This window comes from Elaeis guineensis, chromosome 10, assembly GCF_000442705.2.
Source record: "Elaeis guineensis isolate ETL-2024a chromosome 10, EG11, whole genome shotgun sequence".
Classification (NCBI taxonomy): domain Eukaryota; kingdom Viridiplantae; phylum Streptophyta; class Magnoliopsida; order Arecales; family Arecaceae; genus Elaeis; species Elaeis guineensis.
In genome coordinates this window covers 7,418,520-7,438,724 of record NC_026002.2, presented here as the reverse complement: position 1 = coordinate 7,438,724, position 20,205 = coordinate 7,418,520, and the positions used below count along the sequence as shown (strand labels likewise).

Below are 20,205 nucleotides of genomic sequence, written 5' to 3'. Positions count from 1 at the left end.
TAAATATTCTATTCCACTAATAAAATTAGGGTGGTATAACCTCCCTGTTCATAAAAAAAAAAAAAAAAAAAAAAAACCTTCTCCTGGACTCATGGTAATGACCCCGTAAACCAGAAAAGCTTAGCCCTTTATTCCTTTTTTCCATTTTTGTGGGTAAATTCTTTTATTCTCTTTATTCTCTTTTTTTTTTTTTGGGTAAAAAAGTCCTATTGTAATCAATAATCCACGTCGCAGACAATGACCGGAAAACACTCGGCATCGCATCAAGATTTGAGGCCAAACGAGTCCAAACATCATCCCTCAATTATTAGCTCCTATTTTTTCCGTTTTTGTGGGTAAATTCTTTTATTCTCTTTTTTTTTTTTTGGGTAAAAAGGTTCTATTGTAATCAATAATCCACACCGTAGACAATGACCGAGAAACACTTGGCATCGCATCAACATTTGAGGCCAAACGAGTCCAAACATCATCCCTCCGTTGTTTGTCAGCGAGTAGTGACCACGGGGCAATAATCTAGCCGGACCCCTCGTCAAGTTGCTGTTCGATCATGACCGTTTGATCTGTGTACTTTGTCTTTGAAGGTCAATAGATGTGGTAAGCTCACTGGGAGTGACGGTATTTTTGGCTAGTTACTGGGCATTCGAGATTCTGCGTTGATAGCAGAGCTTGCGCGTGCATCTGTCAATAAATAATTAGATAATAGTTAAAATAATTAAAGCGGGCATTGGCAAAACTGGACGGTGATTCGCTACGACCAAGTGGAATGCTGACCGCGCAAGCTACCACCACGATCGCTTTCGGTCAAAGCTGGTCACACGTGTCCTTCTCGTTGATTGGAGCCAGGTAGCGGGCTCCCCTTCATTAACCGGGAATGACGGATGATGTGTCGGTCTCCCATTTGCGGGCCGCTGGGCCAAACTCTCCATGCGGATGAAACCAACTGGGGCTTCAAACGAACTCTGGCCTGTGAGGGTACACGTCATTTGGATCGCAACGAGATGGGTCGTATTGAGTGGAGAAATTATGCATGCACCGGATGCAAGTGAACATCCCAGAGCATATGCATGGTGGAGAGCATGCAATTGAGAATCGGTGAAATACGAGGGGTAGCATGGCGTGTTATCCACCGTGGTGGGTCCAATTGCATCTGGTGCATGCATACGGAGGCTATCGAGTGAGGCTGTACCAGCCTCTTTAAGTGGATCGTGGGACTCGGGTAGATGTGGCCAGAGTTTGCGAGTCTTGACGGCATTTCCATGTGGTTAAGGGTGAAATAATTTGTACACCACCTACAATGTACAAAATCTGATGCGGAGCGCACAGCATTGTCCATTGATCCATGTAGTGTCCTCATAGAGCAATATGATAGATATATTTTACATTAAATCGAACACCTAAAGGCACGAAGAAAATGGATATGATACACTGTTCTATCACTAAATATATTTAATGCATGTCATAATTTATTTTTTAAATTAAATATGATAAAAATATTCTTTCGCTCTAAGATGAAGTGTTTTTACTATTTTGCATTCTGATTGGACATCATTAATGCTGCTTTTCTCTCTTTTCTTTCTTATTTTGTGGAGCCTTTGTCCGACCATTTTGTATCCAAAGTTTATTCTGCAAAGAGAATTGTGCGTTCGAAATTGTTGGCTGCATCTAAATAATATTATCCATCCAAACAATATATCTCATCCATCAAAAAGTAAAATACTGTCTGTAAATCTTTTATTATAATATTTTTATAGTTCTTTTATTACAGCAGCTTCTTTGATAGTTAAACGAAGTTAATGCGCTAGGTTGGTTCAAATGGTGTTCTTTTTTCAATTTTGAGTACATTATGTCATATAAATTTTTAAAAAAATATATAATAAGTCAGGATGTCAGAATAATTTTTGATAATATTATGACATACAAGATCAAAATTATAGCATTATAGATTAAAATTATGATATTTTGTAGATAAAACGCCTTCAGAAATAATTTTGACAATATTATAACATCTTAGATCAAAATTATGGCACTATAGTTTAATATTATGATATTCTGTAGGTAAAATATCTTTCAAGTATATTTTTTATATTTTTATGATATCTTGAATTAAAATTATGATATTCTATATTAGAATTATGATATTTTATAAATAAAATATCTTTCTCAGATAGTTTTGACAATATTATATCATTTTATATTATAATTTGATATTATAGTTTAATATTATGCCATCCTTTAGGTAAAATATTTTTCAAAGATATTTTTGATATTTTTATGATATTCTATATCAAAATTATGATATTCTATGTTAAAATTATGACATCATGCAGGTAAAATACCTTTTGAAGATAGTTTTGATAATATTACGATATCCTATATTATAATTATGATATTATAGATTAATATTATGGTATTCTCTATGTAAAATATCATCTAAGTATATTTTTTTGATATTTTTATGATATCATATTTTAAAATTATGATATTATATGATAAAATTATGACATCCTATAAGTAAAATATCTTTCAAAAATAGTTTTGATAATATTATGATATCTTAAATCAAAATTATGATATTATAGATTAATATTATGATATCATATAGATTAAATATCTCTTAAATATAATTTTTTATATTTTTATGACATCTTGGATCAAAATTATTACATTATATATATGTTAAAATTATGATATTTTATAGGTAAAATATCTTCTGAAGATAGTTTTAATATCTTAGAGTAAAATTATGATATTCTATATTAATATTATGATATTTTATAAGTAAAATATCTTAAAATAGATATTTTTTTATATTTTTATAATATCTTGATCAAATTATAACATCCTGTAGATAAATATCTTTCAAAAATAATTTTGATAATATTATAATAATTTAATTTAAAATTATAATATTATAGATTAATATTATGATATTCTGTACGTAAAATAATTTTTAAGTATACTTTTTGATATTTTTATAATATCATGGATCAAAATTATGATGTTTTGTGTTAAAATTATGAAATCTTATAGGTAAAATATCTTCTAAAGATAGTTTTGATAATATTATGACATCTTAGATTAAAATTATAATATTTTAAATAATATTATAATATTTTATAGATAAAATATATCAAATCAATATTTTTGATAATTTTATGATATCTTGGATCAAAATTATATCATTCTATGTTTAAATTATGACATCTATGAGTAAAATACCTTTTGAAGATAGTTTTAACAATATTATGATATTCTAAATCAAAATTATGATATTCTAGATTACTATTATGATATTTTATAGATAAAATATCTTTTCAGTATATTTTTTAATATTTTTATAACATCCTATATTAAAATTATGATATTTTAGATTAAATTATGATATATTATAGGTAGAAAATATCTCCAAATATAGGTTACGATATGCTGGACCAAAATTATTATATTTTAGATTAAAATTTTGATATTCTAATATAAAATTATGACATTCTACGGTAAAAATAACTTCTGAACTAAGAAGATGTCATAATTATAAATTCTAGATTGAAATTATATATTTATATTAAATTATGATATACTATAATATATCTTCAAAGAACCTTGTATTTATATATTTTTTTGATAGAAGTATTTATATTTTTTATATATATTTTTTGATTTTAAAAAATCTTCTGTATATCTTCTATAGAGATTCTTGTAAATGATCAGTTGAATGTGGCTTCATGTGATGGTTGTCTTAATAATTTACCTTCTTCTAGTGCACTGCATATAGATAATGATAATGTTGATCTTTATGTAGAAATAGAGCTCAATTTAGTAACAAATGTGTATAATTTCTACAATACTTATGCAAGAAGAGTCAGTTTTGAATCATAATCGTGTGTAGTAGGTCCAATAATAAAAAAGAATTATACTTCAAATATCTAGCATACTGGAGAGAAGAAAAATCTAAAAAATAGATAATTTCATGAATCCCAAAGATACCGATAAAATTGATCGTAAGGCCTCAATAAAAGTTAGACTTAATTCCAAGATCGATAAGTGAAGATTGGATGATGCTATTCTAGAATACCACCATAAGCTATCTATATCAATCGTCACTTATCTATGGTTCCACAGGAAGATCAACACATTAGAAAAAATAGAGATTAGCAATATGCATGCCGTGAATATATCTATAGCTTAAATATACTCTATTATGGTAACAAGAAAAAGAGAAAGAAGGCAATTAGAATTTATGAAGAAGGATGCTCATAATTATATTTCTTGAGAACGTCAAAGTCAGCTGACAGAAAAAGATGCACAGTCAATGGTTGTCCACTTCACACAAATGCAAGCTAAAAATTTAAATTTTTTATATCTATTAGATTTAAATAGCAATACGTAGCTAAGGACTGTATTCTGGATCCATCCAAGATCAAGAATGGTATGCATTTACTTTGATGATGTATCGATCTTTGACTCTACTTACCTCACAAACACATTTCAAATGCCATTCTGTCTATTTGCTAGAGTCAACCACCATAGACGGTCCATCTTGCTTGACTGTGCATATATAGTTGTCAAATGAGAGGATGAAGATTTTTAAATAGATATTTCAGTCATGGCTGGATGAAAATGATGGTCAGGCACCTAATGCCATTATCATCGATCAGAATAAGACGATCGAGGCTACTGTCAAGAAGATTTTTTCTAATGCACGATATCAATTTTATCTTTGGCACATTTTAACGAAGATCTTTGAAAAGATAGGCCATATATGCATAGCACATCTCAAATTTATAGTTGAATTCGATGAGACTATATATGACACTGTTACAACATAAGCTTTCGAGAAAAAATAAGGATAACTTATGGATAAGTATGAAGAATGCAATGCTGTAGATTAGTCGCATGATCTCTATGAATGTCGGGATAAATGGGTTCTAGTTTATTTTAAGAATACATTCTTTGCAGGTATGTTGAAATCATAAAATAATTTTTTAAAATATTTTTTATGATATCCTATAACACTATATCAGTGATTTTCTTTGGTTCTGATATCCTTTCTAGGCATATCTTTCTCTCAAAGGAATGAGAGTATTAACCACTTCTTCGATGGATTTTAAAATTTGAAGACTATCCTGAAGAAATTCATTGAGAAGTATAAGGATGTGTTGGAGAAAAGATATGCAGCAGAAAATAAGCAAGACAATAAGTCCTTACAAACTAATACTTTTCTCAAGATATCCTCAATCTTTGAGAGGCAAGCAGTAGTTATATACACTAAGCGCATATTCAAAAAATTTCAGAATGAGATACTTGAGATGACTGCATCAAATGCTAAATTAACTGAAGAAGTTGATAACTTTGCTATATATTTAGTGAAGTCATTTGAGAAAATTGAAGTTAACGAAATTGAGATGGTGATTGTCAAAAAACTATACTATTTCATGGTCCAACCAGTTGGAGGAAGTGAAATGCCAGTGTTGATCATTTTAGTTTGGAAGATACTTGTGCAGAAATGTTTTATTGGTTCTTCATCAAAATGAAGTATTTTATATTCTTAATAAGTACTTTTTTAATAGGTGGTGTATGGATATGAAATTCTAATTCGATGATTTAGATTACAATGTTCAATTCTATGATAAGAGCACCAAAAAATCTAGGTATGTCATCCTATAATTGAATTATGATGTCCTATCTATAATTACGACAATCTGTTACAATATATGGATATCCTATTTGATATAGGTATGCTTTGATAAGTCATCTTTTGATGAAGCTTGCAGAAATTACCTCTAGATCTGAAGATGCATTAAACTTGATGATGGCTGATCTAACTCCATTATTCAGAAGAACAGTAGATACTAATTATTTAGCACAGTCATGCTTAGAATTTCTTATCTAAGATCCTGATAATATTGATACAAAGGGATGGTCAAGAGAGAGGAGAATAAAGAGTGGAGTTGAAAAAAATCAAAGAAGTCAAAGAAAGCTACGAATAAGACATCCGATGATCCATCTATCGAAGAAAATGATAAAAGGCCTGCTAAAAGACAAAGGATGACTCCACATAAAGTTGTAGAGGTAGTCCAACAAATAGCTTCCAGCAATCAACTATCCTCAGATCTATTTTTAGATGAGTTTGATGCTTACATATGCAGCCAACTAACATAAGAAAGTGAGTCAAAATTATAAAATTATAGATCAAAATTATGATATTGTGCGTTAAAATTATGACATCCAAGAATAGAAAATATCTCCGAAAGTAGAAGATAATTATGAATTCTAGATTAAATTTATAATATTGTAGGTTAAAATTATGATATCTTGAAGTTAAAAATATCTCCAAAATTATGACATTTTGGTCAAATTGTGACTATGTTCTTGTGGTTGTTTTGGTCGAAATGGTTTGCCAACTTATTTGTAATTATGTCCATGTTCTTTATGTTTATGTGAAATATATTATAATAGATGATTTGAAAAATCTATTACTTTAATAAAATATGATTTCAAAGTTGAAATATATTATATGGACCTTCAAAAACATTTTCTACATATAATTTCATAATTTTGAATAGGACATCATATTTCTACAAATACTACATTCAAGGATATTTTCTATGCTAGGATGTGATATTTTTGATCCAACATGTTATAATTTTGATCCAAGATATCATAATTCTATATATTTTATTTTTAGAGATATTTTTTATATCAAAATATTATAATTTTAGCCTATAATATCATAATTTTAAATCAGAATATCATAATTCTGTATTGAGAGATATATTTTGTATGAGGATGTCATAATTTTAATCTACAATATCATAATTTTGAATCAAAATATTATAATTCTATATTTTAAGATATTTCTATATGAGGATGTCATAATTTTAACATGTAATGTCATAATTTTTATCTAGGATGTCATAATTCTATATGCACTATGTTCAGAGATGAGTTTGATACTTACGTGTACAGCCAACTAATATGAGAGAGAGAAAAAGAATTAAGGCGGTATAAAATTAGCACATGGATCCTCTGTCGTGCACCCATCATGCTCAGGCCCTCTATAAATAGAAGTTAGGGCTATCAGCTATGGTCAAAATAATCTCCTCCAGCCTTCTATGTAGGTGAAGATGTGATAGAAGATGTTGCCATTATCGCGATACTGCTACTTGATCAAGGGATTCTCCCCCACCCTTTGGATGGATGCCGGGAGCTCGAGAGGAGTGTACTATCAGACACCTGCCTTGGAATGGGAGGTGTTGAAAATGATTTATGACAAGAAGAGGAGCGTAGAAGGAATGAGGGAGGAGAGGGCCGGGGATAAAAACAACATATTATAATTTTCTTACTGAATGTTATAATTTATAAATTAGATATTTTAATTTTATCAAAATATGAAAGATATTGTAATAGATGGTTTGAAAAATCTGTTACTTTAATAAAATATGGTCTTAAATTTGAAATATGTTGTATGGATTGATCGTAATCATGTAATGCTTTCTACTTCAAAAATTTTTTTTGCACATGATATATAGGATATCATATTTCTACAAGTACTGTATTCAAAGATATTTTTTGTAATAGGATGTCATAATTTTAATCTATAATATCATAATTTTGATCCAGAATGATCAATTTATATGGTTATTGACATGCCTCCGATCTGAAATTATGAGTGAAGGGTCATGATAACCGTCACATACTTATGAAGAACTCTCTCTACAAGCATGCAAGATATTTCAAAAATGATATCAATGCATCATATTAAAATTCATAATCAATTTAGTCTAAAATTTAACTAACCAAAATTAATTTTAGTCTCTCAAAAATTTTAATAATATTTAAATGATCTTACATCAATTATACCTCAAATAATAATCATGTAAAAATATTATAATAAATCTATATTATTGACTTTTGCTTCTAGCTCATTTTCAAAATAGTATCTATATTTGCAAATAAGAATCTGAATCTAAAAAAAAAAAATGATGAGCTTGTTAGCCCAATAAGTAATAAATATCTTAGTTAGATATTTCAGATATTATCATAGATATGATGTTCAAAAATAAATATCATAAATAATTTATGAATATATTTTATGCTATTTTCAATACAAATCAAATCTTTTCAAATACACACACACATAATCATAAATTTGATTTGAAACAAAACATATATAACTCAATAGTTTTTGACCATGACCACATCTATCCCTGTGGCAGGACCAAAAAATAATGAGCTCAGTCAGAGTGCCAACATATAGCCCCTATTGATAGGATCAAAAATCAATGCACCATCCCCACTGATAGGATCAAAAATCAATACACAACCCTCATTGGTAGAATTGAAAACCAACATATAACCTCCATTGACAGGATCGAAAATCAATGTATAAGCCCCATTAATAAGGTCGAAACATAATTAGGCTGAAAGCATAAAATTCGATCCATATTAAATAATTTGCAAGATAATATATAAATTTCATAATTCCACTAAATATATGCATATTCCATACTAAATTAATAAACCATGATATTTCATAAAGCATTTTTCATTCAAAACATAGTTTATAAATCATGTATAATTTAAAGATTAATTATTTACTTTCAAAATAAATTATGAAATATCTTGAGGATGGTTCATTATTTATCTCTATAAAATACTGAACAGACAGATTCTATCAATCCTGAAAGCATTCTTTCGAACCTATTATTTAAAATATATTCTTCTATTAGTTTTATACTATAACTAATAAAAATCTTAAATTATGACACCCTTCGAAGACTGACAAAGCAATCGTGCTTAATATCTCGATCGATCGAATCAAAGGTAATATTATTTGATCATAATTAGAATAGAAATAGATGGTTCAATAGAGATCAACGATGATCAAATTCATTAGTACTTGACAAAAGTCAAAATAGAGGTTGGTACATCAATTAATAGAGCAGTTTGAAACCCTCTACTAGAATCAAATTAGATTTAAGGCAATAGATTGGGTTCACTATTTTCATAAATCACATAGAGAGAAAATATCAGAGGAGAGAGAAATTAACGAGATGGAAGAGGGCTAATCTGGCGACGCTACCCGACGATCTGATTATTCTAATCAAGATGATTTAATCAAATGATAGTTGAATCAGTATATAGATAATTCAATAAAAATTATAAATAATTAAATTTAATGGTATCTGGATCTGGCCAAGCTGGGTAATGGTATGTTGTCTGGCAACAGCAGATGAAGACCCTTCACTAAGGTTGATTAAAATCATCAAAAAAAAATCTTATTCGATCAATCTTAGAGAGAGAAATAATTTTAGAGAGAGAAATTTAGAGAGAAAATATCTTAGAGAGAGAAAATTCGTAAAGAGAGGAAGTGAAACTTTTTAGAGAGAGAAATATGGGATTCAAACTTAAGGTAGGGACAGAGGGAAGTGGGAGGATCCGTCTCTCTTATTTTCTTTTCTTTTTTTTTTCTCTTTTTCTTCTTTCTTTCTTTTTTTTTTTTCATGGAACAGAGGACTTAACGTCCTCTTCTTCCTTTCTTCTTTCATAGAACAGGGAGGCTCTTCCTCCCCTTGTTTTCGAAACCAGGAAGGCTTCTTCCCTATCAGTAATGCTCGTGATCGAAAGAGGAAGGTCCGACAGCAATCACGATAGGGTCTGATGACTGACTGCAGCAACTGGCGACGAGAATCGATGGTAGAAAACCAAAACAAAGTATGGAGAAAATAGAGAAATTGGCAAACGAGACTTCAAGGGTTTTTTTGGCAAAAGATCAACGGAATTTCAAGCTTAAGATCTATAAAAAATTGAGGGAAGATAATTAAAAACACTTACCTAATTTTTGGATGGGAATTGATTGGTTTCTTGACATCCAAATTAAGATCAAGTCATTGGTGTAATCGAGAAGAAACCAAAGAAAAGGGGAGCCAATGATGGTAATTTTTGGTGAGGAGAAATCTAAAGAATTGAGGCCTTTAAATAGACATCTAATGAGAGGATTTAGGGTTTGATTTGATCATAAATTTATAATGATTTTGGAATTTCGATTTAGAGAAGAATTTCTTTGGGAGTTTCTTCCATGTGTTTCCCAATTCCACAGTAATTCTAGCACATGCAAAGCATGTGCTAGCCCAATTCTATTTTTTTTTGTAGCTACTTTAAGATCTGTGTTGTGGGCTGGGTATTACAAAAAGTATGGTGGTTTAAGCAAGGGTGTTATGGTAAAGGATTAGAATTTCTTTTCAGCTGAAAAGGCTATTTAAAAGATCGAGGATAAGATTATGCCTTTAAGATTTCAATTTTGCAATATGCTAACTTCAGAGATGAAATTATTTTAAAGGGAGAGAATATAAAGATCTAAATCCAAAAAATATTTCTCCAGCATGACTCTTAAAATAGAGAAAAAAAAAATATTTTGACCTCACATGCTCAGCATGTGAGGTTGAAGAGGAGGACTTCTGATGGAGTCCATCTCCTCTTCCAAGTCTGATCGGAAAAAAGAGTATGGGGCAAACTAAAACTCCAGCGAGCACCTAAAAGCTTCCATCTCTAAATTCCCTCTTATCTTCCTCTCAAAGCCATCCTTCATTGTGATCCACCACCAGTGAAAGCCAAGTGTTTCCCTTAATTTTCCACCAAGATCTCTTGATGAGTTGCCATCGATTTCCCTCATCGAAACAAGGTAATAAGCCATACCTCTCTTCCATCTATATTTTCTGATCCCCTGACCATCATCGATGGCCTGATTGCCATCGGTTGGTCACTGATTTTAGTCACGAGAGAGTCCCCTATTTTATTCTCCTTCTTTTCCTTTCGTCAAATTGGTTGTCATCACTGAATGCGATCGTGCTCGGACGTCTGAGGGCCAAAGCCACTGGAGTGGGGGCTGTTGTTGTTTGGGGTCACTGCCATAGGGACGGTTGGTCGAGCCCCTTTCCCCTCTATTTCCACGAAGAAGAAAGAAAATGAGAAAATAGAAGAAAAAAAGGAAAAAAAGAGAGTCTCTCCTCTCTCTACCTTCTATCTCGATTTTCTCTCTCTATAATTTTCTCTCTATAAATTATCTCTCTTCATAAATTTCTCTCTCTAAAAATTTGATGGACTAGTAGAGGTCCAAATGCCTAGGTACTCTCAAATTGACCAGTTAACCCTACGAGGAGTCTTAGACTTGTAGTTTTAGGGTCATTTATCATGATTTTCTATTATCCATAATCATCCATAATTTTTATATTTGATGTTGATTATGTAGAGGTATAATTATCTATACAAGATATTGAGTAAAAATATCTTGATCTCGAATTCGTATATCGAAGGGTTGATCAATAGCCGTATTTAAGTCTGAGACTGATAGAGATAAGAATTTTCTTACATGAATATCTGTATATATGTTTTTGTACCAGGCATGATGATTTTGATTTTACTTGGATATATGATTATTTATTATATATGCATCACATGTTGACTCTTTGATTGTTGAAAAATATGATATTTGATTTTGAAATTGAACAAGAATGTAATACAAAATTAATGAATAACTATTGATTGTGATAGAGGATTTAGACTAGCCATGATGTAGATTGTTGATCATGGACTGAATTATGACACCTCGGATTGTCAGTCATGGGCCGAATCATGACACTCCAGTTTTCCACCTTAGGTCGAAGCACAAATATTTTGATTTGCCACTATAAGCCGAAGTGCAGATATTCTGATTTGCCACTGCAAGCCGAAACATAGTTATTATAGTTTGCTACTGCAGGCCAGAATGCAATTATTATGGATTAAGCGTGGTTTATGGTTAGCTAGTCATAGGCCAAAGTGTGACCATGATTAGTCCAAATGAAAAGATGATGATTGATCTGTAAAATGTTAATAAAACATAATTGATGAGTTGTATGAACATACACGTGATAATTATAATGAAGTTATGATAATACATGATTTGTAATATATATGTTTATACAAATGTTGAGTTATATTGCATACTTGGCATGAGATTTTACGATTATGATTTCTATTCGATATTACTCATTTATTATTCTTGAATTATATTATTATATCGATGTATGTGTGATAGGATTCTTATTAGACTGTAAAGCTCATAGTCTCAAATTTTTCTTTCTTTACAGAGTCATGGGATGCGTAGCATCGATCGGATTGGATGCGGAGTTCGAGCAATGGAGTCTTTAGTTAGTTAGTAAGCTGATTTTCTTGTGAACATTTTTCAATAAAGATGGATCGGTTTGATTTCATAAATATGATGGAAGTTTTACAATTCTTGGTATTCTTATGGATTTATTTATTATTTAAGCCTTATATGACCTCTAAAGCTTTGCTCTAGGGTTCATGCAGCCAAGTCACATGGCCGAGCTAGGTGCTGGGTTTGAGGCAAGACATAAATATGATAGTTAAGCAACAAGCCGCTCTCAAGAAAAAGAAAAAGCCATGCGATGCATAGAACAAAGAAATAAAAAGATAAATAATAACCATAACTAAGGTCTGATTGTCTTAGAAAAAAATATAGAATTGATATTGTTTGATGCGTAACCAGTACCATGGGTAGAAGCATATATTTTAAATTTAGATCACTCCGAGCAATCAACCTATAGACAGAATAAATGATGTGAAATAATTGAAACAAAATACACCATTATATTATTCTTATATGACTAAATTTTTAGTAACCATATTTTATATGACAAATTGCACCAAAACATAAATTTCTTTTCAACAAATCAAAAAAGAGCTTGACAACTAAGGCATACAAATGATCATATCAAACATAGCATAAAAAGTAGAGTAATGTGAAAGAATCCAATGAAAGAAAATAAAAATTATCTTTTTTGCAGCATGGATATAAAAATACAAATTTTCATGCCTGAAAGTTCTTGCACTATTCAAAATATAAATTTTGATTTTGATTTTTGACGTAGAATAGTTGTTCAAATACTTTGATTACTGTATAGCCTAATTTCAGGTTGGTTTAGTTTTTAGCTTGGATTAGATAATTTATTCCAACCGAAATTGGTATATGGGCTTCATTTCATTCTCCGCAATCTCCTTTTCTTCTTCTGTTGTATCCTATTGTGTTGCTTCTCTAATCGTATTTTTGAATTGCTAGATAGCTAGCCATGGTTTTATTAATAGAATAAAGGGTATGAAATAATACTCCTTTTCTTTTCAGAGCCGTCAATAGGTGGGAATAAATTTTTGCTCGCTAGGGGTTGCAGCAATAGGATATGCTCAAACTGGTTTCTAGAAAAAAATATTTAGAAGTTCATAAAGTTGGTGGAATGGAGTTTTTCTTCTCAACTTTTTTCGATTATTGTATCACTATTTATTAGCAAAAAAATTAAAAAATAATTTTATTTTATTTTTCATAGTTCATATTTCTAGAGGAACAAAAATAAAGAGACGATCGAGCTGCTAAGACATTACTTGTCCAATGATCTTTTATTCTTTGTTCTCATAGAAAGCAGGTTACATAGTTATTTCATTTGCAAGCATTAATATCATGGCAACAACAGCATCGAATCCTTCCAGGTCTGCCAGTATCGATGCATTTGGAGTACTCATATTTTTGTTGAATGCAAAAGCCTTTGCAACCGGGATCAGTACATAGAACACCAGGAATATCTACGCATACGGGCACCTCGGCATCAACAGCTGTGTGATTCGGAAAGATAAGGACAAAAGTTATACATTCAGAAAAGTCATGATATGTAACTTATATTTGCCAAGGATTTCATAAGACCTAACTTGATAACCACGTACAAAAGTTATTACAAAAATAAGATTTTTATGATCCATCTTGTCGAATGAATATAAATTACAAGGAGCTAAATGGAAATTGGGCAAAATATTTTTTTTATTGAGCAAAGATCTTATTTGACCAACCAAGTCCAATGGCTGGCTTGAATCCAGCTCGAGCTCGTAGACCCAAGCCAACCTCCAATTACAATTGGATTAGTGAGTTAATGAAACAAGTCATTTTGTTTAGCCATAAGGAGGAGAATTTGCTATCCCCCAAAGGAACTATTCATAGTATCGGCATACATAAAATTTGTAGACATTGAAGAAAAATGCCATGCAGGATGAAAAACATAAAATGTTGACAAAGTTGATGATGTATGATGCTTAGATCATAAGGAAACATTCATAATCCCCCATAATGCGGTAGGTATTGCTGCATGGCTACACTTGCACCCTTGCAGCATCATGGCACATAAAAGAAAGAGAGTGAGATCAAGAGGAAGAGACCTTTTTGAGCGGAATGGAGGAGAAGTGCTAAAAGTGAAGTTATAAGAAGAATTTTGTTGAAGCTTAAGAAAGCCATTTTGCCGTGAGGTCATTCATCAACCGAAACCTTAAATAGATGGGAGGTGGAAGGATCGCTATTTACTTTCCCGTCTGGTAAGGCAGGATTAACATGAAATATTTAGCCGCATTATCATCAGTGCATCAATTGTAATTATAGATTGGATCTACAAACTATATTTGGCATGAGGTATATAATCAGCAAATCTATTGTAATTATAGATTAGATCCACTAACTATATCTGGCATAAGGTACATTATCAGTGAATTTATTGTGACTATATATTAGATCCATCAAAATTTTTGTGTTAATTTTGGTATAGAAAATGCTATGGCTCTGTTCCATAAAAATAACCTATGGTTGAAAAAATTGGAAAAATGATGCAACAATCCAAATTCGATTGATCAAAATGGTTGGCATATTCAAAATAGATGAGTTCTTTTTTTAAATGTCGATCAATCATTTTTGACAAATATGTAACAAAATAACCCAATTTGAGGAAGGTCTTCTATCTACCTCTATTTCTTTCATAGCCTTCCCCAATTCGTTCCATAGAATCCAACATGAAAAATTGATAAAATATTTATTTAATTTTCTTAATAACAAAGAATAATTCACTCTTATAATTAACTTTCCTAAAACTTAAATGAATTTTCAAGCAATAAAGGGAAGATGCTTTTGTGACAATTGAATTTCATTGTGCTAAATCTCAATGAACCTTGTTCGATATGCAATGGTTTAACAGTGACATCGATTTCTAGATTTTAGACTTTATTTAAAACTTCATTCTTTTAAGCTAGCTATTTGAAATTATCTTCATGTAAATATCAAGCTCTATTTTTATCTTTAATAATAGTCTTAAATATTACTATGATTTATGTTACCTTTTTATCTTTATTATGTTACAACCTGAATTTAACTATTTGGAAATACTTCTTCCAAAATCAATTTGTCGTTTTAAACCCTTAAAAAGTCATTCCATTTTTCTATTTAATATATAAATAAATCATCAAAGTTTTCCATTTCTATATGTTAATAATCTTAATCACAAGATTTTTTGGAATTAAAGGAGTTAATTTTTTTGAGATTTCCCTATCAATAAGAATCTCTGCAAGCTAATGGTGCAAAGGATGCCTCAATGTAGGAGAGTGAAAATATTATTCATGTAGATGAGTAATAAATATGATAGTTAAGCAACAAGCCACTCTCAAAAAAACCCATAGCAGATCAGAATCCTGGAACCTCATATATGTGAGATTGCCGGCTTCTATAGAAATGTTTGCTGTCAGACAAAAAACCCATAGCCAAAGCAGGATAGCATCATAACAGCGAGATGCAAGGTAAAGGAAGAGCATTGAATAATATATGGATATAATGTCCACCAAGTTGAGCAGAACAGCACAAGCAATATAGCAACCAGGAACCTATACCATGCCCTTCAGTTTTAGATAGCTGTAAACATGTATCATCCATAACCACCTTTGAATGTAACCCATAGAATTGTAATCTTCTGCGGACCGCAGTATCCAAGGTTGAAAGGCTGAAATCGTGATACAAAAAAGCTGAAACCAAACTATTGTCCTCCACACAAGGAATTTTATTATACCCAGAAATTTGAAAGCTATAAAAAGCAGTCCCAGGAGCAGAGCAAATATACAAAACTCTGAGCCATACAGCCAGATCAGCCAGATAATTTCATTTTTGTGATGCAGTGAAGCAGAGATGGAGATTGATGGTAATGATCTGACAGCGAAGCAAGACCCATAGCCATGCAAAAAAAAAAGTGTAAACAGGAGAATAAGTAGGCTAGTAAAGATTGGGAGTACATTAGAGACCATGGCTAGGGAAACCAATAGAATAAGCATCAGCCTTCAAAATACAGGCAAACCAAGGCTGCAAATATAATTGATCCACTGACAGAAGGAAGTCTTCTGTAAGGGCATGGTTCACAGCCCAATCAGCAGCTTGATTACCTTCTCTGCAAAAATGAGACAGTTTGAAAGTTTGAAAAGACGACCACCAGAGTCTAATATCTTGCATCCAGGGAGAAAGGGACAGCCGATTAGTATGCAAGTGTTGAAGCCAGGGAATAACTACTGCAGAATCACCCTGTAACCAAACATCTCGAGCATTATAATATAATGACTGAGCAAAAGTTTCTTAGTGGGCAAGTACTGCCACACCAATTTCCAGTAAAAGTATCTTACCCTTATTAGGACCGCAAGCTGCCATACCCAAGCAATGACATCCTACTTCTTTTTGTCGAATTCTTTCACTCTTTGAAATGAATGCAGATAGAGACTTTTCCTCTCTCTCTCTAACTCTCTCTCACACACTTAAACACACACACACACCCACACGCGTGCGCGCAATGAGTTGTTTAAAGGGGATAAGTATTATTACTAGAACGACAGGATATATCAGTACCAAGCACATTAAGGAGATACATATCATGAATGCACACAATTGTTCCATAAAGTAGACAGAGGGAGAGGGGAGGATGCTTCTCATGCAGGAGGAAGCTTTCCCTCAAGGAATGCAGAGATCATGATCAGGGACCTTTCAGGTTGGTAGCTTGGTACTTCATGGCCAGCTCCTCTGACTGTCACGAAAGTTAGTCCATTGTATGCGACAACATAGCCTGCTACCTGTCATAAGTAGTATATCATGGCAATAGCATCATTGCTTAGAATAGTTCATAGCGTTTCAAGCTTTAAGCCATTACAAGACAAAAGAATCAGGTTCCAGGATTTCCTACCTCACTATTGGCCTGCCATGGGCGCCATGGGCTCTTGATGGGCAAGCCCAGCATTCTTAAAAAGTACTTTGTGGAAGTTACTGAAACAACTGAATCCATGTCACCACTGCAATTGCAAAGTTTCATATAAAAATGTGTTTCTCTTTCTATTCACATTTTATTGATGTGCTTGGTTGCAATGTTGTGTCAAAACTTGCCTGTATAACCACATTCTTATGCCGCTGGTTGCCAATTGCTTGATCATAGGCAGCATGGTATAAGGGGAATCCCTCCAACCACCCCGACTAAGTAATGCAATTTACAGTAAGAGTAAGAGGAGAGTTCTCAGCGGCTTGAAGTGAATCTTTCATTAATTCTACTAGATTGACACGAGAAGGAGAAGATAACCATGTGCACCTGCAGTACGTCCATAGGAATGGAATTGCATGAAGAGACTTTTGCACCTCTGGAAGATTAAGGTAGGCATAAACGTAGTTGCCAGCGCAGGGATCAAACTCCACATTCTGGTCATGTTTGATTGCTGATTAGTGCTTTTGTGAAACAAGAACGGAGTTGGAAACACACCAAAATGTCATGTTGGGACTTACCGAACTGGTAACAGAAGTTGGTTGGTGTAATTTTTTAGTGCAAAGTGGAACATACACATTGAAGCGATCAATCGACCCAATCTCAAAATCAGCCAGATTTGTGGCATTTTCACACTCTGATGAATACATATCTGAAATCTTACATTTCCTTCGAATCAGCCTGTAGGTCCTGTCGGAATACATGGCATGCATCCACAAGAACTCATACATTCCCATCAAAGTTGTGTTGGTGTCAATGTATGCGTTGCCAATCTATCCATACGTCAGTCAAGGTAAGCAACATATTAGAGACAATAGTTGGTTTTACATGATGGATATATTAGGTAAGATGTTAAAATTGAGCTGACGCATAATTTAATCATTTTCATATATATTGTTTAATTATTTGGCAGTTTGAGAGTAGTGTCTTACTGCTATGCCTCTGAGGTTGATGGTTGGTTTGTTGGGCTTCTTATTGTTCAGAACAATAAGACTGGCAAGCTGAGGCACATAGTGGCCAGCATAGCTCTCCCCAGTTACGAAAAAATCACGAGTTTTGTACTCTGGGAACCTCTCCAACCAGTTGACCAGAAAGGTATAGGTGTCTTCTGCTGTTCTCTTGTCCCCCCTGTTTTCGTAGTCCGAACTTGTTTTGGTGTATGAGAACCCTACACCCGCCGGAGATTCCAAGAAAACCACATTTGCAACTGCAATTGCCGATATGCAGCAATAAATAATAATCAGACAGATGATAAAATTTAAATTAGCAGAAGATACAAAGACTGCTAATAAGATAAAATAGAATTTTGATTCTTTATAATATTTTATTATAAAAAACGTTGATGACTGTTTTATATATTTTATTATTTTTAAAAATTAATATTTTATTATTATTATGGCTTCACGGTGCTCAACCCCCGCCCCCCGCGGCCCCTAGCTTCCCCCGGGCCGCTGCCGCGGCCCCCCCATCCCCACCCCCCTTCCGGCCCTCTACAGCCCGCAGCTTCTCCGCGCCGCTGCCGGTGGTCCACCCCCCTGATCACTAAAAGATCAATGTGATAAACTGGAAAAGTTGTCATATGAGAGTTAAATTCACAAACCATTGTTCCATGCATGCTTATTTCTATGAAGAGTTTTGCCATCACTCTGAACTCTGAAGGGTCCTAATTCCTGCATGGCTCCGCCTCCCAAGGAGGAGCATCCGGGACCTGTACATTTCAAAGTTTACATTCAAAATCTATTAAGAGATATTTTACATTTTTTTTTCAAAGGAAAAGGAAGATGGCTGACCAATGAATTTGTAAAAAATTGAAATTACGATGGCCTTGCTTGAAGAATGTCAATATATGACATTTGTGCATGGCAAACATTTGAGTTTGTGATTAAAATGACAAGCAAATAGCTGAAATAGCAGAATGTAGTTTGCTTACCTCCATTGAGCCATAAGAGGAGTGGTTTCCTTTCTGGGTCTCGTGGGGACTCAACAAAGTAGTAGAAGAGTGTTCTTCCATGCTGCGGCTCGACCATCACATAACCAGCATATTGATCAAAGTTTACACCTTTAGGCTGGCCAGGCAATGCATCAATCTTATCTAATTCTTTCAGCCCATTCTGTGGAGCAACATAAATCGGGGGTAATGCTTCGCTCCCATTGAGAAGATGCAAGAAACCATCGAAGCGAGCGCTAGATGGCCTATTGGATCTGATAAAATCATGGAGAAGGTTAGCTTGCTTGGCTTCAGTGCAATTTGGCAAGAAGAGGAAGTATGAGAAAATTATCCAAGTGAATAACGAAGCAAACATCATAGAGCGTAGTGAATAAATTGAATGAGTTCGGAGGCTTTGGGGACCAACATGCCAGTATATATAGAGTTCGGAGGTTTTGGGGACCAACATTCGGAAGTTTAAAAATGTCCTTTAGGTCTCATGAGCTACAACTCAAAAAAAAAAAAGACCGGTTCCAGTTCTACAGGGACAACCTGCTCTGTAAATATTCTATTCCACTAATAAAATTAGGGTGGTATAACCTCCCTGTTCATAAAAAAAAAAAAAAAAAAAAAAACCTGCTCCTGGACTCATGGTAATGACCCCGTAAACCAGAAAAGCTTAGCCCTTTATTCCTTTTTTCCATTTTTGTGGGTAAATTCTTTTATTCTCTTTATTCTCTTTTTTTTTTTTGGGTAAAAAAGTCCTATTGTAATCAATAATCCACGTCGCAGACAATGACCGGAAAACACTCGGCATCGCATCAAGATTTGAGGCCAAACGAGTCCAAACATCATCCCTCAATTATTAGCTCCTATTTTTTCCGTTTTTGTGGGTAAATTCTTTTATTCTCTTTTTTTTTTTTTGGGTAAAAAGGTTCTATTGTAATCAATAATCCACACCGTAGACAATGACCGAGAAACACTTGGCATCGCATCAACATTTGAGGCCAAACGAGTCCAAACATCATCCCTCCGTTGTTTGTCAGCGAGTAGTGACCACGGGGCAATAATCTAGCCGGACCCCTCGTCAAGTTGCTGTTCGATCATGACCGTTTGATCTGTGTACTTTGTCTTTGA

At 32.9% G+C, this 20,205-nt stretch overlaps 1 protein-coding gene across 4 annotated transcripts; it reads right to left on the bottom strand.

Moving 5' to 3' along the window:
- Window positions 1–16,101: 16,101 nt before the first annotated feature.
- LOC140852150 (serine carboxypeptidase 1-like) lies at window positions 16,102–19,581 on the bottom strand. Of its 4 annotated transcripts, XR_012135125.1 has the most exons (10): window positions 19,496–19,581; window positions 19,072–19,343; window positions 18,742–18,849; window positions 18,074–18,348; window positions 17,663–17,914; window positions 17,472–17,578; window positions 17,273–17,359; window positions 17,076–17,181; window positions 16,525–16,965; window positions 16,102–16,426 (listed from the first exon to the last, which is right to left on the bottom strand). XR_012135125.1 is itself a non-coding variant. In XM_073245114.1 (8 exons), the coding sequence occupies exons 1-8, from the start codon at window positions 19,445–19,447 to the stop codon at window positions 16,825–16,827; spliced, it is 1,452 nt and encodes a 483-aa protein (XP_073101215.1). In that variant the 5' UTR covers window positions 19,448–19,486; the 3' UTR covers window positions 16,102–16,824. The 4 variants fall into 4 exon arrangements, 1 of the variants encoding a protein (XP_073101215.1); XR_012135123.1 differs by lacking the exon at window positions 19,496–19,581 and having other exon boundaries at window positions 19,072–19,486; XR_012135124.1 differs by lacking the exons at window positions 18,742–18,849; window positions 19,496–19,581 and having other exon boundaries at window positions 19,072–19,486.
- Window positions 19,582–20,205: the final 624 nt, after the last annotated feature.

What these genes read in the sequence shown, in the direction of transcription:
- LOC140852150 (XM_073245114.1), bottom strand. Translation starts at nt 19,447, where the DNA reads ATGATGTTTGCTTCGTTATTCACTTGGATAATTTTCTCATACTTCCTC. An exon ending in TAAGCATGCATGGAACAATG is followed by an intron (nt 18,349 to 18,741) that starts GTTTGTGAATTT and finishes CGGCAATTGCAG; the next exon opens with TTGCAAATGTGGTTTTCTTG. An exon ending in ATAAGAATGTGGTTATACAG is followed by an intron (nt 17,182 to 17,272) that starts GCAAGTTTTGAC and finishes TTGCAATTGCAG; the next exon opens with TGGTGACATGGATTCAGTTG.